This window comes from Alexandromys fortis, unplaced genomic scaffold (assembly GCF_014885135.2).
Source record: "Alexandromys fortis isolate MF-2015 unplaced genomic scaffold, M_Fortis_MF-2015_v1.1 scaffold_90, whole genome shotgun sequence".
Lineage (NCBI taxonomy): Eukaryota > Metazoa > Chordata > Mammalia > Rodentia > Cricetidae > Alexandromys > Alexandromys fortis.
Genome location: NW_026067985.1, coordinates 3,464,060 through 3,482,747, shown reverse-complemented (window position 1 = coordinate 3,482,747; position 18,688 = coordinate 3,464,060). Strand labels below are relative to the sequence as shown.

The 18,688-nt window shown below is 49.3% G+C and overlaps 1 protein-coding gene across 1 annotated transcript; it reads right to left on the bottom strand.

Annotated features, from left to right (window-relative positions):
• Positions 1-145: 145 nt before the first annotated feature.
• Positions 146-11,103, bottom strand: Rfc5 (replication factor C subunit 5). The gene is made up of 11 exons (XM_050159003.1): positions 10,980-11,103; positions 9,855-9,919; positions 8,929-9,065; positions 7,519-7,598; positions 6,551-6,624; positions 5,288-5,447; positions 4,625-4,706; positions 4,168-4,297; positions 3,690-3,767; positions 2,393-2,447; positions 146-1,479 (listed from the first exon to the last, which is right to left on the bottom strand). Exons 1-11 carry the CDS (start codon positions 11,036-11,038, stop codon positions 1,383-1,385), a joined length of 1,017 nt encoding a protein of 338 aa, XP_050014960.1. The 5' UTR covers positions 11,039-11,103; the 3' UTR covers positions 146-1,382.
• Positions 11,104-18,688: the final 7,585 nt, after the last annotated feature.

Here is an 18,688-nt window from a genome sequence, read left to right as displayed (position 1 = left end):
TGGACTTTTCTTAATTGATGCTTTATGGAGGCAGTGTTAACATTGTACAGTGTGTGTATAGAGGACTTTCCTCTATTATCTGAAGAGAAACATTGCAAAATGAGGCTTTCATTGAAGGGAGAAAAGAGAGGAAAAAAAAACCTGTCTCTGTCCCTTTTTTTTCCATTAAGAAAAAAAAATCCTTTAAAATAAGCACAAAGGGAGAGTTGGACTCCAGTGGGCAGTTCAGGTTCAGCCATGTGACTGAGACACTGCCTACAGCCCTGACCACTTGGCTACAGCTTTAAACTCCACTGGAAGACTTGGGGAGCAAGCTCTCCATGGACAAGCAGATTTCTCCTTTAGACAGCACATGCTCAACTTCAGGGTCCATGGTGCTGAAAATGCCTCCACCTCAGATGCACCTCACACAGCTAACCCGGTAAACAGCAGGTGGGTCATGGCACACCAGGTGCACTCCGTGTGAGTAGCAAGCACAGCCCCTCTCTAGCCCAGGGGAAGTTTGGTCCCAAGGGAATGCACACACTTTTCTACCTTGTACAGAAGCCTGCCAGAACAGCTTTATTAGGAATAGCCTCCAAGGAGAGCTTATCCTGTGACACTAGAGACAGCAGGCACAGGGCACCGAGCAGGCACCACTCCTACTGTGGAGGACTGGTCTAACTAAGTGCAGCCTGGCCCCGCAGGCGGGGACAGTCACTGGCCCAGAAAGGCAGTCTGAAGACTAGCTGTATTTTTACAGTTTCTCTGCGACTGTCACAAGAGAATTTGGAACCTGCTGGGAAGCCTTCTGAAAAAGAAAAAGACAGTTGTTTTGTTTCTGATAGGGTTTATCTCAGCAGGCTGGCCTACAATTGGCTGGTAATTCTGCCTCAGCCTCTTAAGTCCAGAGGTTATAGGCATGTTACCACACTGGGCAAAAGACCGATTTTTAAACTTTGTAACAAAACAGCTTTGATCAGAAACCCACTTATCACCCATTTAAAGTATATACAAAAGTGAGAAAGTTTAAATTCAGGGATGCAGACCCTAAGTTGGAAGACATCTGAAGGGTTGTTCAATTTGAACATCACACTGAAGACTTAAGGCAAGGCCAATTTTGTCAACTTAGCAACTGACAGTAAAGATTTAAAGCATTTTTCCCCCCACCCCCAAAACGATTTATTTTTCCCTACAAAAGACAAGCAGTGTGGATAGTTACGAATTAAAGTTGCTTGGTAGGTCCGGCTCCCAAAAGCCACAGATAGCACTGCCCAAATGCCTGGGGAGAGACTTCTGTGACCATCTTTATCAGTAGTCCAGGGCAGTACTTCACCAGTGAGCAAGTCCTCTGTCCTCTGTCACTGTTGGGCCTAAGGCAGGGCCAGCAGGCCTTGGAGTGGCTAGGCCTCTGAGACTATCAGGTCTCTGGTGACTTGAAAAGCAGCAATGAGGGAGCTCAGCTGTATCTTCTCATTGGTGCCAACGGAAAGTCTATACCTGTAGACACCAACCCCAAGTTGAGAATAAAGTACACCTAGGCCCTGCCTGTGAGTGGGAGAACGTGAGAGCTGCTGTGGCTTGCCAGGGGGCGCCAGAGCTGATAAACCCACCCTGCAGAGGGCTGCTGTCCATGTACTCCAACAGTCGCTCAGTGAGCACCCCAACACTCGCTCACTCACCAGCTGGTTGACCCCTGCCAAGGACAGACTGAAAAGCTAGCATTGGGAGGCTCTGGATTCTACCCACTCCACCCTCCGCAGACGGCAGGGGGCATGTGATGGGGGTTACAGACTGAAACAACTTTTGCAGAAGGGAGCTGGAGGTTTGTGGTTTTGTCAGCAAAGCAGGGCACTGGCTATTCATCTTGTCACTTTTAAATGCCTAGCCACCGAAAGCAAAATCACTCCCAATGCCGTGATAGAAAATGACCCTCCAATGACAGCTGCTGGAGCTGGTGATACTGGCATTTGATCAAGGCCCAGTGTGCTGTCTACTTAAATGATAGCTACCAGAGTCACTAGGGACTAATGACAGTGTTGACTGAACTGGGCAAAGTGGAAAATTGAGTTTGTTTGCTTTTCCTCCAGTGTGTTCCTGTATGCCACAATGTCTTAATAAGAGGATAGCTGGGCACCCCCAAACAGCCTGCGTACCCGATCTGTGGCAGAGCCAAAGGCTAGAGCTCTGAGGACTGAAGTGACCCTCTGCTTAGCCCTGGACTGGGCTGTGCTTGCCCTGTGCACTATGCTCTGCAGGCAGCCCCTGTCCTCCAGCACATTCCACTTGACACTACCCAAGCTAGGTCACCCATGTCTGAGGAGCATACAAGCTGAAGCCACACAAGCTGAAACTAAAAAGCTTACAGCAGGAAAGGGGACAGGCAAAGGATTGAAACTGGGAAAACACTCACTCAATGTCTGCCATCTTGGTCAGTAAATGTATCCGAACTGAAGATGGAAAGTCAACTGTGGAAAAAGAAAAACGAATAAGATGTGTCACTTCCTAATACAAAACAAAACCACAGCCATCACCCATGGGACTTCTGACAGGGCCGAGCCTCAGGCCCATGACAGCCACCCGACCAGGAAACTGAGGATGGTACAGGCCCCGTGGGTCATTATAGCTGTTTTTTTTTTTTTAAAATATTTATTTATTTATTATGTATACAATATTCTGTCTGTGTATGTGCCTGAAGGCCAGAAGAGGGCGCCAGACCTCTTTACAGATGGTTGTGAGCCACCATGTGGTTGCTGGGAATTGAACTCAGGACCTTTGGAAGAGCAGGCAATGCCCTTAACCACTGAGCCATCTCTCCAGCCCTATCAGCTGTTTTGTGATTTTTGTTTGTCGTGTGGCTATGAAAATATCCAGGCTGGAATGTAGTTCAGGAAGAGTGCTTGGCTAGCAGGCATAAGAAGACTAATCGCATCACCTGTATCACCAGAGCACAGAACACTGAATCATACGCATAGTCTGCATCCCAGTTCGGGGACCTGGAACACGGACAAGTCAACACTGTCCATGGTGGGTGAGAGCCACACGTTAACTAGAAAGCTCATACCGAGTTCTGAAGCCAAACCTGACAACAGGTTCCACACAAGCACACAGTACTGGCTGCTTGATGGAGCCTCTCCCTTTGGAGAGGGAGAAAAGCTTCTAAAATGTTACATGGAGGGGGTCCCTGAGAGCTTCTTAGAAGAGCTGGCACCTGGCTCTCCCTACCCCCACCCTGCTGACTGAATCATCTGGGCCGACTCCCAGGTATGGCCCAAGCTGAGATGACCCCAACACAGCAGACAGGAAGCAGATCCTAAAGGCTGCTGTTTACACAATCTCCTCTCCGAGGGAGGTGGTCCTAGAAATACAACTCATGGGCCGGAGAGCAGCTTAGGATGCCACAGTCCCGGGCTCTGTGGAAACAGCCGAGAGGTGAGCCACATGCATGTGCAGGGCCCTGGATTCAGTCCCTACCCTAGAGTGGGGACATATAACAAGTGAAGAGTAAAATATCCACCTACTGCGCAAAGACGTTCCCTCGAGGAAGTACAGCTCACTGCTCACCCCGGCAGCCCAGAGATGAGGAAGGGTTTGGACAAAGCTTTAACAGCAGTTCAGAACTGCTCCTCTCTGGGTGTGAAAGTCCTCATACCCTGGGAGCCACCCCAAAGCTATGCCTCCACCCCACTCCACACCCGGCCACCAGTTACCTCTATGCACAAACAGGTGAACCTCGGTCAGGATGTCATGCAGAGCCAAGCCCTTCAGAGTCTTCAGCTCCATGATGTCTGTGAGGAGCAGTTAAGGGATGGGCAGCCATTCCAGAACATGCTGCAGGGAGACTTCAAAGTGAGGTTTTTTCACCCCAGCACAGACAGAAGCCTCTCCACTTGGAGCTACACGCAGGCCTAACTCTGACTTGTCCCACCTTATCTTCAATAAGGCTTCTCTTAGAGCGCAGAGCAAGTGGCTGCTTAGACCACACCCGTTATCTGCAGCTTTTCATCTCAGTGCAGACGGAGAACCTCCTTTCCGCCTCTCACAGTCCAGTGCCATCAGGAAGAGAAGGGTCTCTCCACCTGGGGACACCTGCTTCCCATCAGCTGACACCCTTCACCTGGCTGGCTGCAGCCTGGGCCCCCGGGCCCCCCCAGGCCTGAACCTGGCAGCAGTCACCAGAAAGGATACTTCTATAGGCAGTGGTGAAGTCTTGATTCAGCATCCAGTCCAGAATGTTGGCAATGTCTGTCTTAAGGGGATGCCCAGTGCAGGTGTAGACAGTCTCTTCTGTCACCTTCCCAAAGGCCATATTGGTACTCTACAGACAGGAGGACCCAGGGGCTGTCAACAACTGCCCTGCCGCAGTGACATGGCACAGTCAAGGACAGCGTGGATCCTGTACTCTCTACACAGGAAGCCGCTCTCCGCTGCCGATGCTGCTGCTTGCTGTAGAGTCAGCATCCTCCCCCAGCTTCTTGCAGCAGCTCCAAGTCTCCATTAGGAGAACACCCAGGCAGAGAACTGGTCCCCGACAAGGTGTATCTTACCAGGTCTAGGCTTCTGAATGAATGTATAGATTGTCTGTCTGTCTGTCTTGTAAAGCTATTCAAAGCAATGGTTTAATATGTCTGGAGTGGGTTCATACCTGCAGAATGTTCAAAGCCCTTCGCATATCCCCACTGGACAGAGTGACAAGGGCCTTCATTCCATCTTCACTTATATCAACACTAAAAGGAAACAGGAAAAGGAGTTATAAAGTCGTCCCCCTCCCCAAGAGCACAAACATCCTCAACCATGTAACAAGATGGCTTCAAATGATTAGAGCTTTAAAAAAAAAGCAACAGAATGGTGGTGACAGCACTTTCCTGACCTATGGCATCTAGAAGCTGACACAGTGCTTAGGGTGTGTCATGCAAGTAGCCATGCCCCACCCATAGTCTTAACTGTGAACTAAGGCCCTAAGGAAGCTGCTGCCATGAACGACTTTCTCCGGGAAGAAGAGGCCACAGCCCTGCATCTGACTGCCCAGAATGGATGTCTCAGAACCTCCCCTTCAGCCAGTAGGCAGTATCTCCAAAGAGGGACCCAGCAATAGTCAGTTCCCATGATAGGACCAGCTTTCAGGAAAGCAGGTGAGGAGTCAAGAAAAATCAAAAGGGCTCATGAAGTAGAATGTCCAGGGCCCACAGAAAATGACAGCAGCCAGTGGTCCCCAAGGCTTCCCCTTGGACTGGGCACTCTGCCCAACTTGCCTCCATGCCACTCAATGCTCAAGACCCTCCCGCTTCCTTCTTATAAAGCAACTCACTTCTCCTGTTCTATTACATGCTCCAGGCGAGGAACCATGAGTTCAGGCGTCAGAGGGCCAAATCGGAACCTTGTGCACCTTGACTGCAAGGCAGGGATGATCTTGGACAGGTAGTTACAGATGAGGCAAAACCTGGTGTTCTCTGTGAACTTCTCGATCACTGGGAGACAACCAAACACCTCACATTAGAGTCCACTCTGACCATTCAGAAGGTTTAATGACAGTAAGAGTGAGGACGCTAGCTACCCGCAAGGGCAGAGGGTGATAAGGGGTGTTGAGCAACCTGTCCAGCTCAGCCACCTTCCTGTGTAGATCTCTGTGGTCCAGGCTGGCCTCAAACTCCAGGCGATCCATCCGTTTCAGCCCCTGGAGTGCTAGGATTATTGGCCTGAGTCACTACCCCCAGCTGCCACTACACTTTTACAGCTAACAAACATATCGTTAGAATGCACAAAATGCTGCTTCTTATGATCTGCCATAATCCTAGCACTTGAGCCCAGTCTGTCCACGAGTCCCATCCCTTCGTGTAAGATGCTGTCTGAAAGGCTGCCAAGGTCACCTTCTCGAGGCAGGGGGATGGCTCTGTGTACACTTCACTGCAGCCATGCCTGGAATCTAGGAGCATCCAGGGAGCAACAGCCAGTGCTGAGAGATGCACAGGACACCAGTGTCCCCAGAGTTCCGCCCACACTGACAGTCACTTGGCAGAACAAGATGCTGAAGGAAGGATGCCAACACTCTGAGACCAGAAGCAATTCTGTTCCCTCCTCTCTGCCATGGGTGCTGCTGTTCCTTCCCTCCCAGGTGTCATCTCCACAGGCTCCTGAAGCTGCTCTTCTCTCACAGCAGATTCCCTGGGAGTATTAGTGGGAGCTGCTCACAGAAGGGTTTTTAACAGGAGTGGCACCAGCCCCATTCCACAGGAAAATACAGCTCAGTCTGCACGGTAGCCACTCTGACAGTCTTGGCTGCCGTTTTTTTTTTTTTTTGCCCAACGGTGGTTGGTCTGCCGGTAGATTAGGAAATCATGCCTTATCCCCACTAAATGACACAGACTCCAGATCTAGAACAGAAGCCATCAGTAGAAGAGAACGAGATGACAGGGACTAGCCATACTCAGGTGATGGAGACCTGGTTACAGGACAGTCCTGTCTGAATCACTGGGACTAAGAGGTGCCTCCTATGGGGAAAATAATCTCACCCACAATTCCTGGCTTTCAGTACACTCCTGGCCAACATGTCAGGTGGGGCAGCAAGTCTTACCTCGTCTCAAAGCATTCTGGGCATCTTGAGTCATGGCATCTGCTTCATCCAGGATCACAAGCTTAAATCCTTTCCTAGGAGAACAAACACATGCTGAGGTTTCCTTAGCTCCCTCCTACACCCAGACTGAGCCTCCGAGCCTCCGTCTTCTCTCCCACACCCAGGCCGAGCCTCTGTCTTCTCTCCCACACCCAGACTGAGCCTACATCTTCACACCTGGGTACCTCAAGACCATCTTGAGAAAAGACTGAGAAAAGTCCTTGAGGAAGGCTGACACCTACGTTTACGCCTGTCATGCCTTCACTCGTAGCCAGAAATGAGGGCTAATTTCTTCTTGAATTGTCCTTCATTGTTCATAGTATTCTTTTGCCTGCTGCTTGTTTGTGGGGCTGGAACCCAGGGCCGTGAGTAATAGGCCAAGCAGCTACACACACCCAAGCCCATTTATTACACTCTGTGTGTGTGTGTGTGTGTGTGTGTGTGTGTGTGTGCACGCACCGAGTGCCACAGCACAAACGAGGTCACAGGATGATCCGTGGAAGTCAGTTTCTCTCCTTTTACCATGTGGGTCCCAGGGATGGAACTTGTCATCAGGCTTGGTGGCAAATATTTTAACCCACTGAGCCATCCCACCAGTCCCTTCCTTTTCTTATTTTGACCACTATGCCAGTCATCCTTCCTGACCTCAATTATCCCTGTTTAAATTCAGACCAGCTCATCCAGTCTTGCCCAGTTAACGACCACATGGAGCTGATGTTCCCAAGGGTTGCTTCTGATGTAGGCTCAGGCAGTACCCTGCCCTAGCACCCCCACATCTCCTGGACCATCCCTGACTTGTCTGTTCACTTCTAACTAAGCCATTCCTTCTTCCCTTTAGACACTGGTCAAAGGGAAGACCAAACAGTGAGGCTTATGTCCTGACTTCATGTGCTGAGACCTCTAGGGAGAGAAATACATAGAATTCTTACTTGAAGATTGTCCTTGTGCTGGCAAAGCTGAGGATTGGCCCCCGAACGATATCTATTCCTCGGTCATCAGAAGCATTCAGCTACACTCGGAAGAGAGGCTGCAGTGAGAATCACACCCTATGCCAGCTATAACGTCCTATCTTCTCGGCACCCCAGTAATGCCAGCTAGTTCTCTAGATCCAATGACAGCTAAGATACTCCACTAGTGCCAGCTAGTTCTCTAGATCCAATGACAGCTAAGATACTCCACTAGTGCCAGCTAGTTCTCCAGACCTAATGACAGCTAAGATACCATCGTTCAGAATGAATCCCCTGTACTCAACCTCACTGCACCACACCCACATAAACTTGTGGAATAAACACCAGGCCTGGTGATCCTGAGCCAGTACCTCTACCATGAGAAAATGATGCTAATTTTAGTTCTTACCCCCTGGAGGCCATCAGGTGTGGAATAAGCTAAAGCAAGAACACCGAACAGCTAGGGCTGAGCCTCATGTCTACTGTGTAAGTCAAACACTTTTATTTGAGTGAGGGTCTTTTGTCTTCAAGTTGGTCTTGAGCTCACATAGCCTAAGATGAACATGAACGTCTGATCCTCCTGCCTCCACTTCCCGAGTGCTGGGATTATAGGTGTGTATCTGTTATTCTATGCTCAGAACCAACCCAGGCCTGCAGGTATGGTGGCAGGTACTCTAACAGCGGAGCTACATCCCTAGTCCTTCAAATGCTTTTCTTTCAAACACAACATTTAGATTTTTATAACCTAAGGGTATTATTAGTCAAGGTTCCACCAGCCTCAGGTGGCATATCTCCGTGCAGTAATCTAAGAAGATCCAGATGAAGAAAAGGACATTTCAAAGGTGTTTGTGAGGTTAAAGCAATGGTTCTCAACCTGTGGGTCGTGACCCCTTTTAGAGGGGCATCTATCTAATGGACCCTTTCACAGATGTCACCTAAGGCCACCGGAAAACACAAATATTTACATTACAATTCACAACTAGCAAAATTACAGTTATGAAGTAGCAATGAAAATCATTTTATGGCTGGGGTTCCCCACAGCAGGAAGAGCTGTATTAACGTCGCAGCATTAGAAAGGTTGAAAACCACTGCTGAACAGAGGCTGTCGTTACCACCCCTAAATCTGAAGGGGGTTCAACAAGAGCTATGGGCAGGTCGAGCAGGCTGTGGGGAGGGCATGACCTCTGAGTTGGGCCCTGCAGGAAGTGGAGGCTGCCCAGTGTTAACTCCCTAGTGGGTCCAAACAGCATCCCCATTTGACACCACCCCAACCCCACTCAGATCTCGCTGGCCAAACCCAACCAGGACCCGGAAGGCCAGGGAGGAAAAGAGAAGTAGCGGAACTAAAAGTAAGAGCCTGAACTCCCTCTAGAGTGAGACTGTCCTGTTCACCTCCAAGACCATGGAGCCAAATTCCTTATCTTTGTACAGCTGCTTGGCACAGGCCAGGATGGTGGATGTCTTTCCTGTCCCCGGAGGGCCATAGAGAAGCAGGTGTGGCAGACGGTCTTCACTGATGAACTTCTGAACTGAGACAGGAGGAAGGAGACACCGTCAGTCCCTGGGACCCTCACATTCACAGAAGTCCTCCAGTCCCAGTCAGAGGCAGATGTGGGGAGGGTAAGTCCGGAAGTCACATCATGGTTTGGCTGTGTCTTCTGTGGACTTACACTAGATACCTTGGGATGTTCTAGAAAAGTGAGAGGCACAGCCTCGTTGGAGGAAGCAGGTCACTGGAGACATGCTTTTGAGGGTCGTACCTGACCCCTTCCTAGCTCTCTACTTCCTGTCTACCATGGAGAGATCAGTGCTCCCCAGGCCATGAAGTTGTGCTCACCAAGGGCCTATAGTTAATGGATCCAGAGACTGTGGGCCAAAACCTCTGAACCCATAAAGGAAAATCAATCTTCCCTCCTCTAAATTGTCTTCTTGGGGGTGGGGAATTGGAAAGATGGTTCAGCAGTCAAGTGAGGGCTTGCTGTCCTTACAGAGGACAGGGTTTGGCTCCTAGCACCCACACTGTGGCTCACAGTTGCCTTCCAGAGGACCCAGTTATCTCTTCTGGCCTCTGGAGGCACCAGGCACACATGGTGCACAGACATAAATGTGTAAACAAAACACCTAAACAATAAAAATAAATCCACCTTTCACATTTTGTCCTTGTAGGTATTTTGGTGCACATATGGAAAAGGAACGAACACACCCCTTCCTATAAAGTCCAGGTCATCCTTTACACTGTCACCCAGTAAAGACAGCATCATCACCAGGTGTAACCAAGCCCTCCCACAAGGGCAAGAGCAACTGACAGGGATACTCACTGGTACTCAGAACGTCCTGATGAGAAATGAGATCGCCTAGGGTCTGTGGCCGGTACTTTTCAACCCTGGAACGGGATTCAGCACGAGTCACGGCATATACAGCCACGGTCTGTCACACGCAAACAAGCCCCTTCACATGCCAACACAGCCAATAGCTCTCACAACCAGTGGTGGGGTCTGTCCCCCAGGGGACATCTGTCAGGCCATTAGCTGTAAGACGTGGGCAGTGGGCAGAGGGTGGTAGTGGCCTCTGGTGAACATCCCACAGTGTGCAGGAGCTCCCTGTTGCCCCACCCCCACAGGAGGCCTCCAAGTCAACAGCACTGAACCTCAACAATTTGGACTGGCACGTGAATTTGCGAAGGAAGTCACACTCAGATTTCCACAAACAAGTTAGGATTTGGCCGAGCCATGCTACAGCATGGGACAACTTGAGTTCGAGAAGCCAGACTCAAAATGCCACAGTCTGTGACTTCAGTCCTGTGACTAACGTGTGGCCCAAGATAATTCTTCCTCTTCGAGCATAGACCAGAAAAGTAAAAAGAATGGTCAGGCTTGCTTAAAACATCGCTAGGTGCTGTGGGACTGTTCAGAATGCAAGCCCTGGAGCCCGAGGTGGCTCAGCAAGTAACGGCACTTGACGCTAAGTCTGAGGACCTGGGTTCGATCCCGGGAATCCTCGTTGGCGGAAGGACCCGGGTTCTACAAGTTGTCCTCTACCCTCCACGCAGGTGTGCTGCTACGCTCCCCTCCCCCGCAAATAAATAAATGGTAATATGAAAGGAAAAAAGAAAGCAAGCGCTGATTTCGGACACTTGAGTTCGAATCCAAGCCTACCCACTCCCCCAGTCTCCGAGCCTTTCTAAAGAAAGCCAGGATCGATCTCTTGGGGTCATCAAAGCGCAATGGCGATGCTCGAGGCACCCAAGGATGGCTAAACTGCGCTCAGGCCCCAGTAGCGGGGCTGTTTGGTGTGGACGCGGGCGAGCGGACGGCTGCAGGCAAGGCTGCGGCGCCAGGGCCGGGTGTCTGCAGCGCCGATCTGGGCCGCAGGCCGGGAGAGGGAGAAGGATGGTAAAACTTCTAGAAAGAAGGGCGGGAAGCAGGATGCGGGGCCGCTCCTACCAGGGCAAGTTCCGGGCCCGGGCCTCGGCCGGCCGCTGCTGCGGAGGCGCCGCCGCCATGAGTGACAGATGCTACGGGACCGAGCCACCGACCGGCCGCACTCGGAGTCCGCGCGCAAACCAACCCTCGCGAGGCTTCTCCTCTCGCTTCCGGCTTCCTCCCGCCCGCCTCCTCCCTGTTGCTAAGGCGCTAGTTGCTAGGTAACCCGAGGCGCGGATCCGCTGCCCCGCTACAGCTGGCCGTTCCATCAGGAGCGGGCTGTCTCAGCCACGCAGGAGGTCCAGGGAGACCGCGCGCTGCAGCCCGTGCCACCGAGGGCCTCGCCAGAGTCAGACCCTGCCAGCTCAAGGGCAAGCCGCAAAGGAGCAGCAGGTTCCACAGCCAGAAACAATTCCGCGCCCTGGGTTCCATAACCAACAATACATAAACACACGCGCGCGCGCCGCACACACACATACACGCATACGGCCATATACACGCGAAAACACAGTTACATATGCAAACATACATCTATTCATACGTATACACAACAGCCACATACATTTACAGTCATACACATACATGTAAATACATACACTTGCACTCACATACACATACAAGTACATACATATGCATAGGAATACAGTTACATAAACATACATACATCATACATAGATTTCCACTTTCATATACATGTACGCTTACACATATAAGCACATACACTCACACATACCTAAACATACACATACATACACACATACATTTTTCCCCTACATCAAGAGAATTGCAGATCAATTTTATTTTCATCTTTAAAATTTATTTTGAGCCAGACATGGTGGCACATGCCTTCAATCTCAGTACTTGGGAAGCAGAGGTAGGCGTATCTCTGAGTTCAAGGTCTACGGAGTGAGTTCCAGGACAGCCAGAGCTACATGGTGAAACCCTGTCTTGAAAAAAAAATTAATTAATCTGTGTTCATCTGCAACTTGGCTGCAGGTCCCTTTCTCCACTGGGCCATCTCAACAGCTCAACTTTCACTTTTTTTTGTTGCTCTGAATTTTCCATAAAAAGTGTGCATAGCATCTACAATAAAGCCTTTATTATTAGTTACTTGCTTTCATTTTAAGACAGGGTCTCTATAGCCTCAACTGACCTAGGGTTTACTCTGTGGATTAGAACTCCCTGCTTCCAGTCCCCCACTCCTGGGAAGACACTGTCACAATGGACAAGATGAAGACACAAGGAACACCCAAGGCTGGGGTCGGGGAGCAATGCTGGGAGGGAGATATAGCGACTGTCACCAGTGGGGGCGGGGAGGGGAGAGAAAGGACAGACCTGAAACACAGGGGCAGCTGTTGCTGCAGCCTAACTCCTACCTGGAACCCAGGAAAGGCTCAGTCTGCAGTCATCACCCAGATGCAGAGGAAGCAACATGAGATTGCCTCACTGCTAAAAGGTACCAAGCCACGTGGCTAACACAGAAGAATTATGGTTTAACTTAAGATGTAAGACTAAGTTAATAAGAAGCCTGCACTAATAGGTCAACCAGTTCATAATTACTGTAGACCTCTGTGTGTTTCTTTGGAACTGAATGGCTGGGGGATGGGCAGGACAGAAACCTCTGCCAACAGACTGTCAGCCCTTCATTGTATCCCCTTCAGACACAAAGGTCAGAGAGTCAAGTGGTTGTTTTACAGTTGTGTCTATGGTAATTACTGTCTCGTTGCTGTAAGAAAATACCATACAAAAGCGTCTGAAGGGAGAGACGTGTCTGTTTTGGCTCCTGGTTTAAGGGTGTGATGTCCCACAATGGTGGAAAAGCCATGGCAGTGAGCAAGAGAGGCAGCTGGCCATGTTGCATCTGCAGTCAAGAGGCAGAAGGAGATGAACGCTGACGCACAACACACTTTCACCTTTTTTCCCCTTGCTTTTTTGAGACAGGGTTTCTCTGGGTGACAGTCTTGGCTCTCCTAGACCTGCTTTCTAGACCAGGCTGGCCTTGAACTCACTGAGATCCACCTGCCTCTAGGATTAAAGGCAAATGCACCACCACCACCAGGCCTGCCTTCTCCTTTTTGTAGTTCTGGACCCCAGACCAAGGACTGGCGTTGCCCACGTTTAGGGTGGGTCTTCCCATCTTCATTAAATGTGGTTCCCTACGAAGGGCTGGTATCTTCTCGCACAGGAGACTAAGTATTGTTTTGTGGTGATGTGACAAAGAATTCAGACTTCTGATTATCTCTGGCTTTTTCTGCCACTGTGATGCCATCCCCATTTGTCCTCATTCAATGGATGGCACCAATTATAGACTCATTATTATTATTATTAATTATTATTTTGAGATGAGTTTTTTTTGTGTGTAACAGCTCTGGCTGTCATGGAACTTGCTCTGTAGACCAGGCTGGCCTCACACTCACAGAGATCTACCTGCCTCTGCCTCCCGAGTGCTGGGATTAAAGGTATGTGCCACCATGCCCAGTCCAATTATGGATTCTTAGCTTCAAAAACCGTGAGCTAAATAAACCTTTTTGCATCACACATGACCCAGGTGTTTCACTATACTCACAGAACACAGGATAATATAAATGATTAAAGCGACAGGACATTCTTACTGTGCCTACTTCAGTCAGCTGGGCCCGTTTGGCCACCTGTTCCCATATTGTCTGTTTTTGGAAAACTGGTTCATCTTAAAGTTCCATTTGATGACATGTGTCCTGGTATGGTAATTCCATCTTGTTTGGTCAGATGTGTTGGATCTAACTTAAGAATTTAGTCCCAACCAGTGCCCTGCCCCATCAAGTCTGACTTAGCAGTACTCATTGGGACATTGTGTAAAATCTGAGATATTCTATTAATGCCCCGTGTGTGCAGGAGGGGGCTGCATATTTCCACTTTGGCCATTATCTGAAGATAGAGTCCTGTTGGTAAGCTACTTAACATGGCTTTTGATCTCAATACTGGCATCTGAAAAATGGGTATGGATGGTTCAGGATTAAAACTACTTGGGCATGGGTTGGAAGGATGTGAGCTCCTACCGATCCAGCAGAGGAGTGGACTTCAGTTCCCAGTACCCATGTCAGGTGGCTCACAACCACCGGTAACTCCAACTGTAGAGGGATCTGGCGCCCTCTTTTGACCTCTAAGAGCACCTACACTTAACTGTATACACACACACACACACACACACAAAGTAAAATGGCTTTTAAAGAGTACCGGGGAGGCTTTAAACCTCCCTCCAACAAAAGTGTTGTTGCCCCCCCCCACACACACACTGCCACCTTCCCTTCCTCTCTTCCTTTTAGGTGATGTAGCACAGCTGGCTTTAGACTCAAGGCAATGCCCCTGCTTCAGTCCTTCAAATACTGGAAGTAAAGGCACAAGCTATTGCGCTCAGCTCAAGTTTCCAGTATAAGATTTGAGCAGGAAACCTGAGATAGTGTCTCATGTGTCATCAGTAGGGAGGCTGGAGGACTCCACTGGGAGACAGAGCAGAGACAAACTGTGTTCAAAATAAGGGCCGAAGTACCTCCAGCAAACCAAGTCAGGGGGAGCTCACCACTTCTGGGAGTCCATGCCTCAACCCATAGCAGGGAGCACTTTCTGACCCGCCACGTTGTCATTTAGGAGGGCGCTGGATTCAGGTGCAAGCAGCTACAGATAGAAATAGTTTGTTTAAGTTTATTTTGTTTTTTTTTTTTTGAGTGTGTGTGTGTGTGTGTGTGTATGTAAGGGTGGGTGTGAGTGTATGCATGCATGCAGGCTTTCTCACCCATGAATGAACATGGGCCAAGGCCAGAGGTGACCAGTGGGACTGAGAGCCCAGTTTTCCCCTTCTTTCCCTTGAAGTTGTTCAGGAAACTGTAGAGAAACTGGCCCAAATGTTGGAAGAGGGCCATCGGTCCATTAGTGCTTCCTGCAGCCTGTTGAAAGAGGTGCCCTTTGTTGGTTGGTTTAGATCTGCCAGGGTCACAATGAGGGTCACAAGGCCTGTGTGTTTGCTTGGTACTATCAAGAGGCGATGGAACGTCTCAGAAGTGGTACCTGGTAGGAGGTCTTTAGGTGTGCCCTTGATAGGCGTGCCTTTGATGGGGATAACCAGAATCCAGGATCTTCCTATCTTTCTTCACTTCCTGTCTACCATGAAATAAATACCTTCTCCACCATGTGCTCCAGCCATGATGTTCTGCCTCACCACAGGCTTAAAAGCAGAGGTACCAGCCTACCACAGATGGATGCCCGTAAGACTGTGAGCCAAGGAAACTTTGTGTAAATTCGTTATCTCAGGTGTCACATTAAAGTAACATAAGGCTGATTCACACAGACAAACACACAGAGATGCATAGACACACACACAGGCACACAGACACACAAACACAGAGAGACACACACACCTCTCTGAATACTGACAGCTCTATTGTTTTTTTTTTTTCTCTCAGCTTGTGACAGACTTGTGACAATCCTGAACTTTTATCATTGCTCCAAAACCACACAATTAGTTTAAAGTCCTCTGAGAGCTAAGTGGAGACAGAACGTGAGCTCCAGCGCCTGGGGGCTTGTTAGACGTGGGGGCCCAGCATCTATCTGTGAATAGGGTCTCTGGGCAAATCACCTGCCGGTGTCAGTTGGTAAGACCCTGGCTACGGGCACGCTTCTCTAGCCCCCTGTCCTGCCCTTCCTGGCTGTTCAACAGCTCTGGAGAAGTGAAGAGTTCTCCCTCTCATCTCCCACTCCCACCTCTTCCCTCTAGAGCCCTCTGGGGGTTTAACAGTTCAGCTGTTGTCCCCTGTTCTGAGGCTTTCCTGCTCCCTTGGGTTGGGCAATCCCGACACCCCAGAACTCTAAGACTTAATTGCTTGGGGGAGAGGGAAATTCTCTCTCGTGATGAATCTGCTCGGAAAATGCAGTCCTTAATTTTCAACCTGCTATTTTGTCACCCTAATAAAAGACCCCGCCAGCTTGGGGAATTAAAAAAAAAAACAACAAAAAAAACCCAAAAAAACCCTTTTTTGGAGTCGTTCCTTATTCTTCCTACTTTGATTTCAGCCTCATGGCCTTGGGCTACAATCTCTGGGGTCATTATGATTAAGAAAGGGTGTTAAGAAGCCTGGCTTGTCTCAGGCTGCTTCGGATCTGTGAACATGAAAAGCCACTGGTGACAAAGGTTGGGTGTGGACCCGTCGTACTGACTGTGTGCACAGTGATCATGGTCATGGGCCTTTCTCCTCACACTGGGGTCCAAGGGTATGAAAAAGAGGAAAATAAGCCTTAAGCTAGGCGTAGCGCACGGGAGGCTGAAGCAGGAGGATTGCTGTGAGTTTTAAGCTAGCCTGGGCTACATAGTGAATTCTGGAGCTATAGATTAAGACATTATCTCAAGACAAAACAAAGTGTGTGTGCGTGTGTGTGTATTTGTCTCTGTGTGTGTCTGTGTGTGTTTATGTGTGTGTGTCTGTGTGTATATGTGTGTATGTGTGTGTGGGTATATGTGTGTGTATGTGTCTGTGTGTATTTATGTGTGTGTCTGTGTGTATATGTGTGTCTGTGTGTGTATTTGTGTGTGTCTGTATGTATATATATGTGTGTCTCTGTGTGTGTATGTGTGTGTCTCTGTGTGTGTACATGCATGTTACGGTGATTGGACATGTGAAGGTCAGAGGATAACTGTGTGGAGTCTTCTCCTTCCACCATGAGTTCTGGGGCTCCACCTTAGGTCGTCAGGCTTGTGTAACTATAAACTATCTTGCTGGTCCCCAGACTTTCATCAGTCAAAGGCCATGTCCTCCAAGCAAGGACACACAGTGATGGAAAGATACAAATTCCTGCCACGTGTCATCGCACTTCATAATGCAGTGGGCAGCACGACACAAGGACTGGCCATCTGGAGATGTCCCCCCAATCCTCTCATTCCCCCAAACTCGCTCCTTCGAAGTTCAGCAGATGCGCTTTTAGACGTATGCTTTAAACACACACCGTGCTCCCTAAAGCTGCAAAATCTGAGAAAGATGGCTGCTTCCAGTCAACGTGAAGAACTTTAAACCTGAAGATATCCTTGTGTTTCAAGTAGAAACAGTCAAAATACGTTTTTTGTATTCTTTCAAAATCTGGCTGGGGAGGCAGCTTAGTTGGTAAAGTGCTTGTCATGTAAGCGTGAGGATCTGAGTTCCATCCCCAGCACCACGTGGAAAAAAAAGTGTGTGAGGCGTGGGTGCTTATAATCTCAGCACTGGGGAAGCAGAGGCAGGAGGATCCCGGGGCTGGCCTGCCAGGCTAGCCTGCTGAGGGAGGCCTGGTGCCAGTGAGAGCCCTGCCTCACAAACAGTGAGAGAGGAGGACGTGGCAGCACACACCTTTATTCCCATTACTCAGGGGGCAGAGACAGGGAGCTCAAGGCCACCCTGGTCTTCATTGTGAGTTCCAGGGCAGCCAGGGCTACGTGGAAAAACCCTATGTAAAAACAAACAAACACACAAGTGAGTTTGGCGCTGTAGGAGGGCTCCTGTGAAGTTGACATCTGTTCTCACAGCCAAATACACTGCAGATACCCTCTCTGCAGGGTGGTTTTGTGTCAGCTTGAGACCAAGTCTGACCATTAGAGAGGAGGAAGCCTCAATTGAGAAGAGGCCTCCTAACTGGGTGGTGGTGGCGCACGCCTATAATCCCAGCACTCGGAAGGCAGAGGCAGGCGGATCTCTGTGAGTTCGAGACCAGCCTGGTCTACAGAACTAGTTCCAGGACAGGCTCCAAAGCTACAGAGAAACCCTGTCTTGAACCCCACCTTCTCCCCTCCCCCCAAAAAAAATGTGAGAGGAAAAAAAATGCCTCTTTAGGATCCATTGTAGGCAAGCCAGTAGGGCATTTTCTCAATTAGTTATTAAAAGGGGAGGGCTCAGCCCATTGTGGGTGGTGCTACCCCTGGGCTGGTGGTCCTGGGTTCTTTAAGAAAGCACGCTGGGCAAGACATGAGGAGCAAGCTAGTAGGCAGCACCCTCCATGGCCTCTGTATCAGCTCCTGCCTCCAGGTTCCTGCCCTGTTTGAGTTCCTGTCCTAACTTCCCTTCATAGTGGACTCTATGATGGACCAGTGATGAACTATGATGTGGATGGAGAAGACAAATAAAGCCTTTCCTCTCCCCTTCCCATCTTGCTTTTGGTCATCCTGTTTCATTGTAGCAATAGTAATCCTAGCTAAGACTTCATCCCATCCCCCCCCACACACATAAATTCTTTCAACCCAGAAAGTTCATATATATAATATGTATATAGATTTTCTTCTTTCAGAATTTCATTCATTATTTAATCTGTTTTGATCATATCTACCCATACCCCCTCCACCCAACTCTTTTAGTATTTTACTCCATCTTCCTTCCTACTTCGTGCCTTCTTTTTTTAACCCATCAAGTCCTGCAGTGAGACAACAAACACTTCCTCTGTGTGCTGTGAATATGCATTCCTCTCATTGGTTAATAAAGAAGCTGTTTCAGCCTATAGCAAGGCAGAATAAAGCGGGGAGGCGGGAAAGTCAAACTGAAGGGTGGAGTTGGGGCCAGCCAGCTGCCCAAGAAACAAGTTGCCAGTAGGCTGGTAATGCCATGGCCATGTGGCAATACATAGATTAATAGAAATGGGCCAATTTAAAATGCAAGAGCTAGTTAGTAATAAGCCTGAACTATAGTCCAGACTTTTTATCTAGAAGCACCTGTGGGGACAGGGTGGGACGGAGAAACCTCCAT

Excerpts from the sequence above, each read along its gene's own strand:
- Rfc5 (XM_050159003.1), bottom strand. The coding sequence starts at position 11,038 with ATGGCGGCGGCGCCTCCGCAGCAGCGGCCGGCCGAGGCCCGGGCCCGG. Across the intron at positions 7,599-8,928 it reads TTGGCTCCATGGTCTTGGAG|CTGAATGCTTCTGATGACCG; the intron begins GTGAACAGGACA and ends TTCCGAGTGTAG. Across the intron at positions 3,768-4,167 it reads CTTCACCACTGCCTATAGAA|ACATCATGGAGCTGAAGACT; the intron begins GTATCCTTTCTG and ends TGCTCCTCACAG.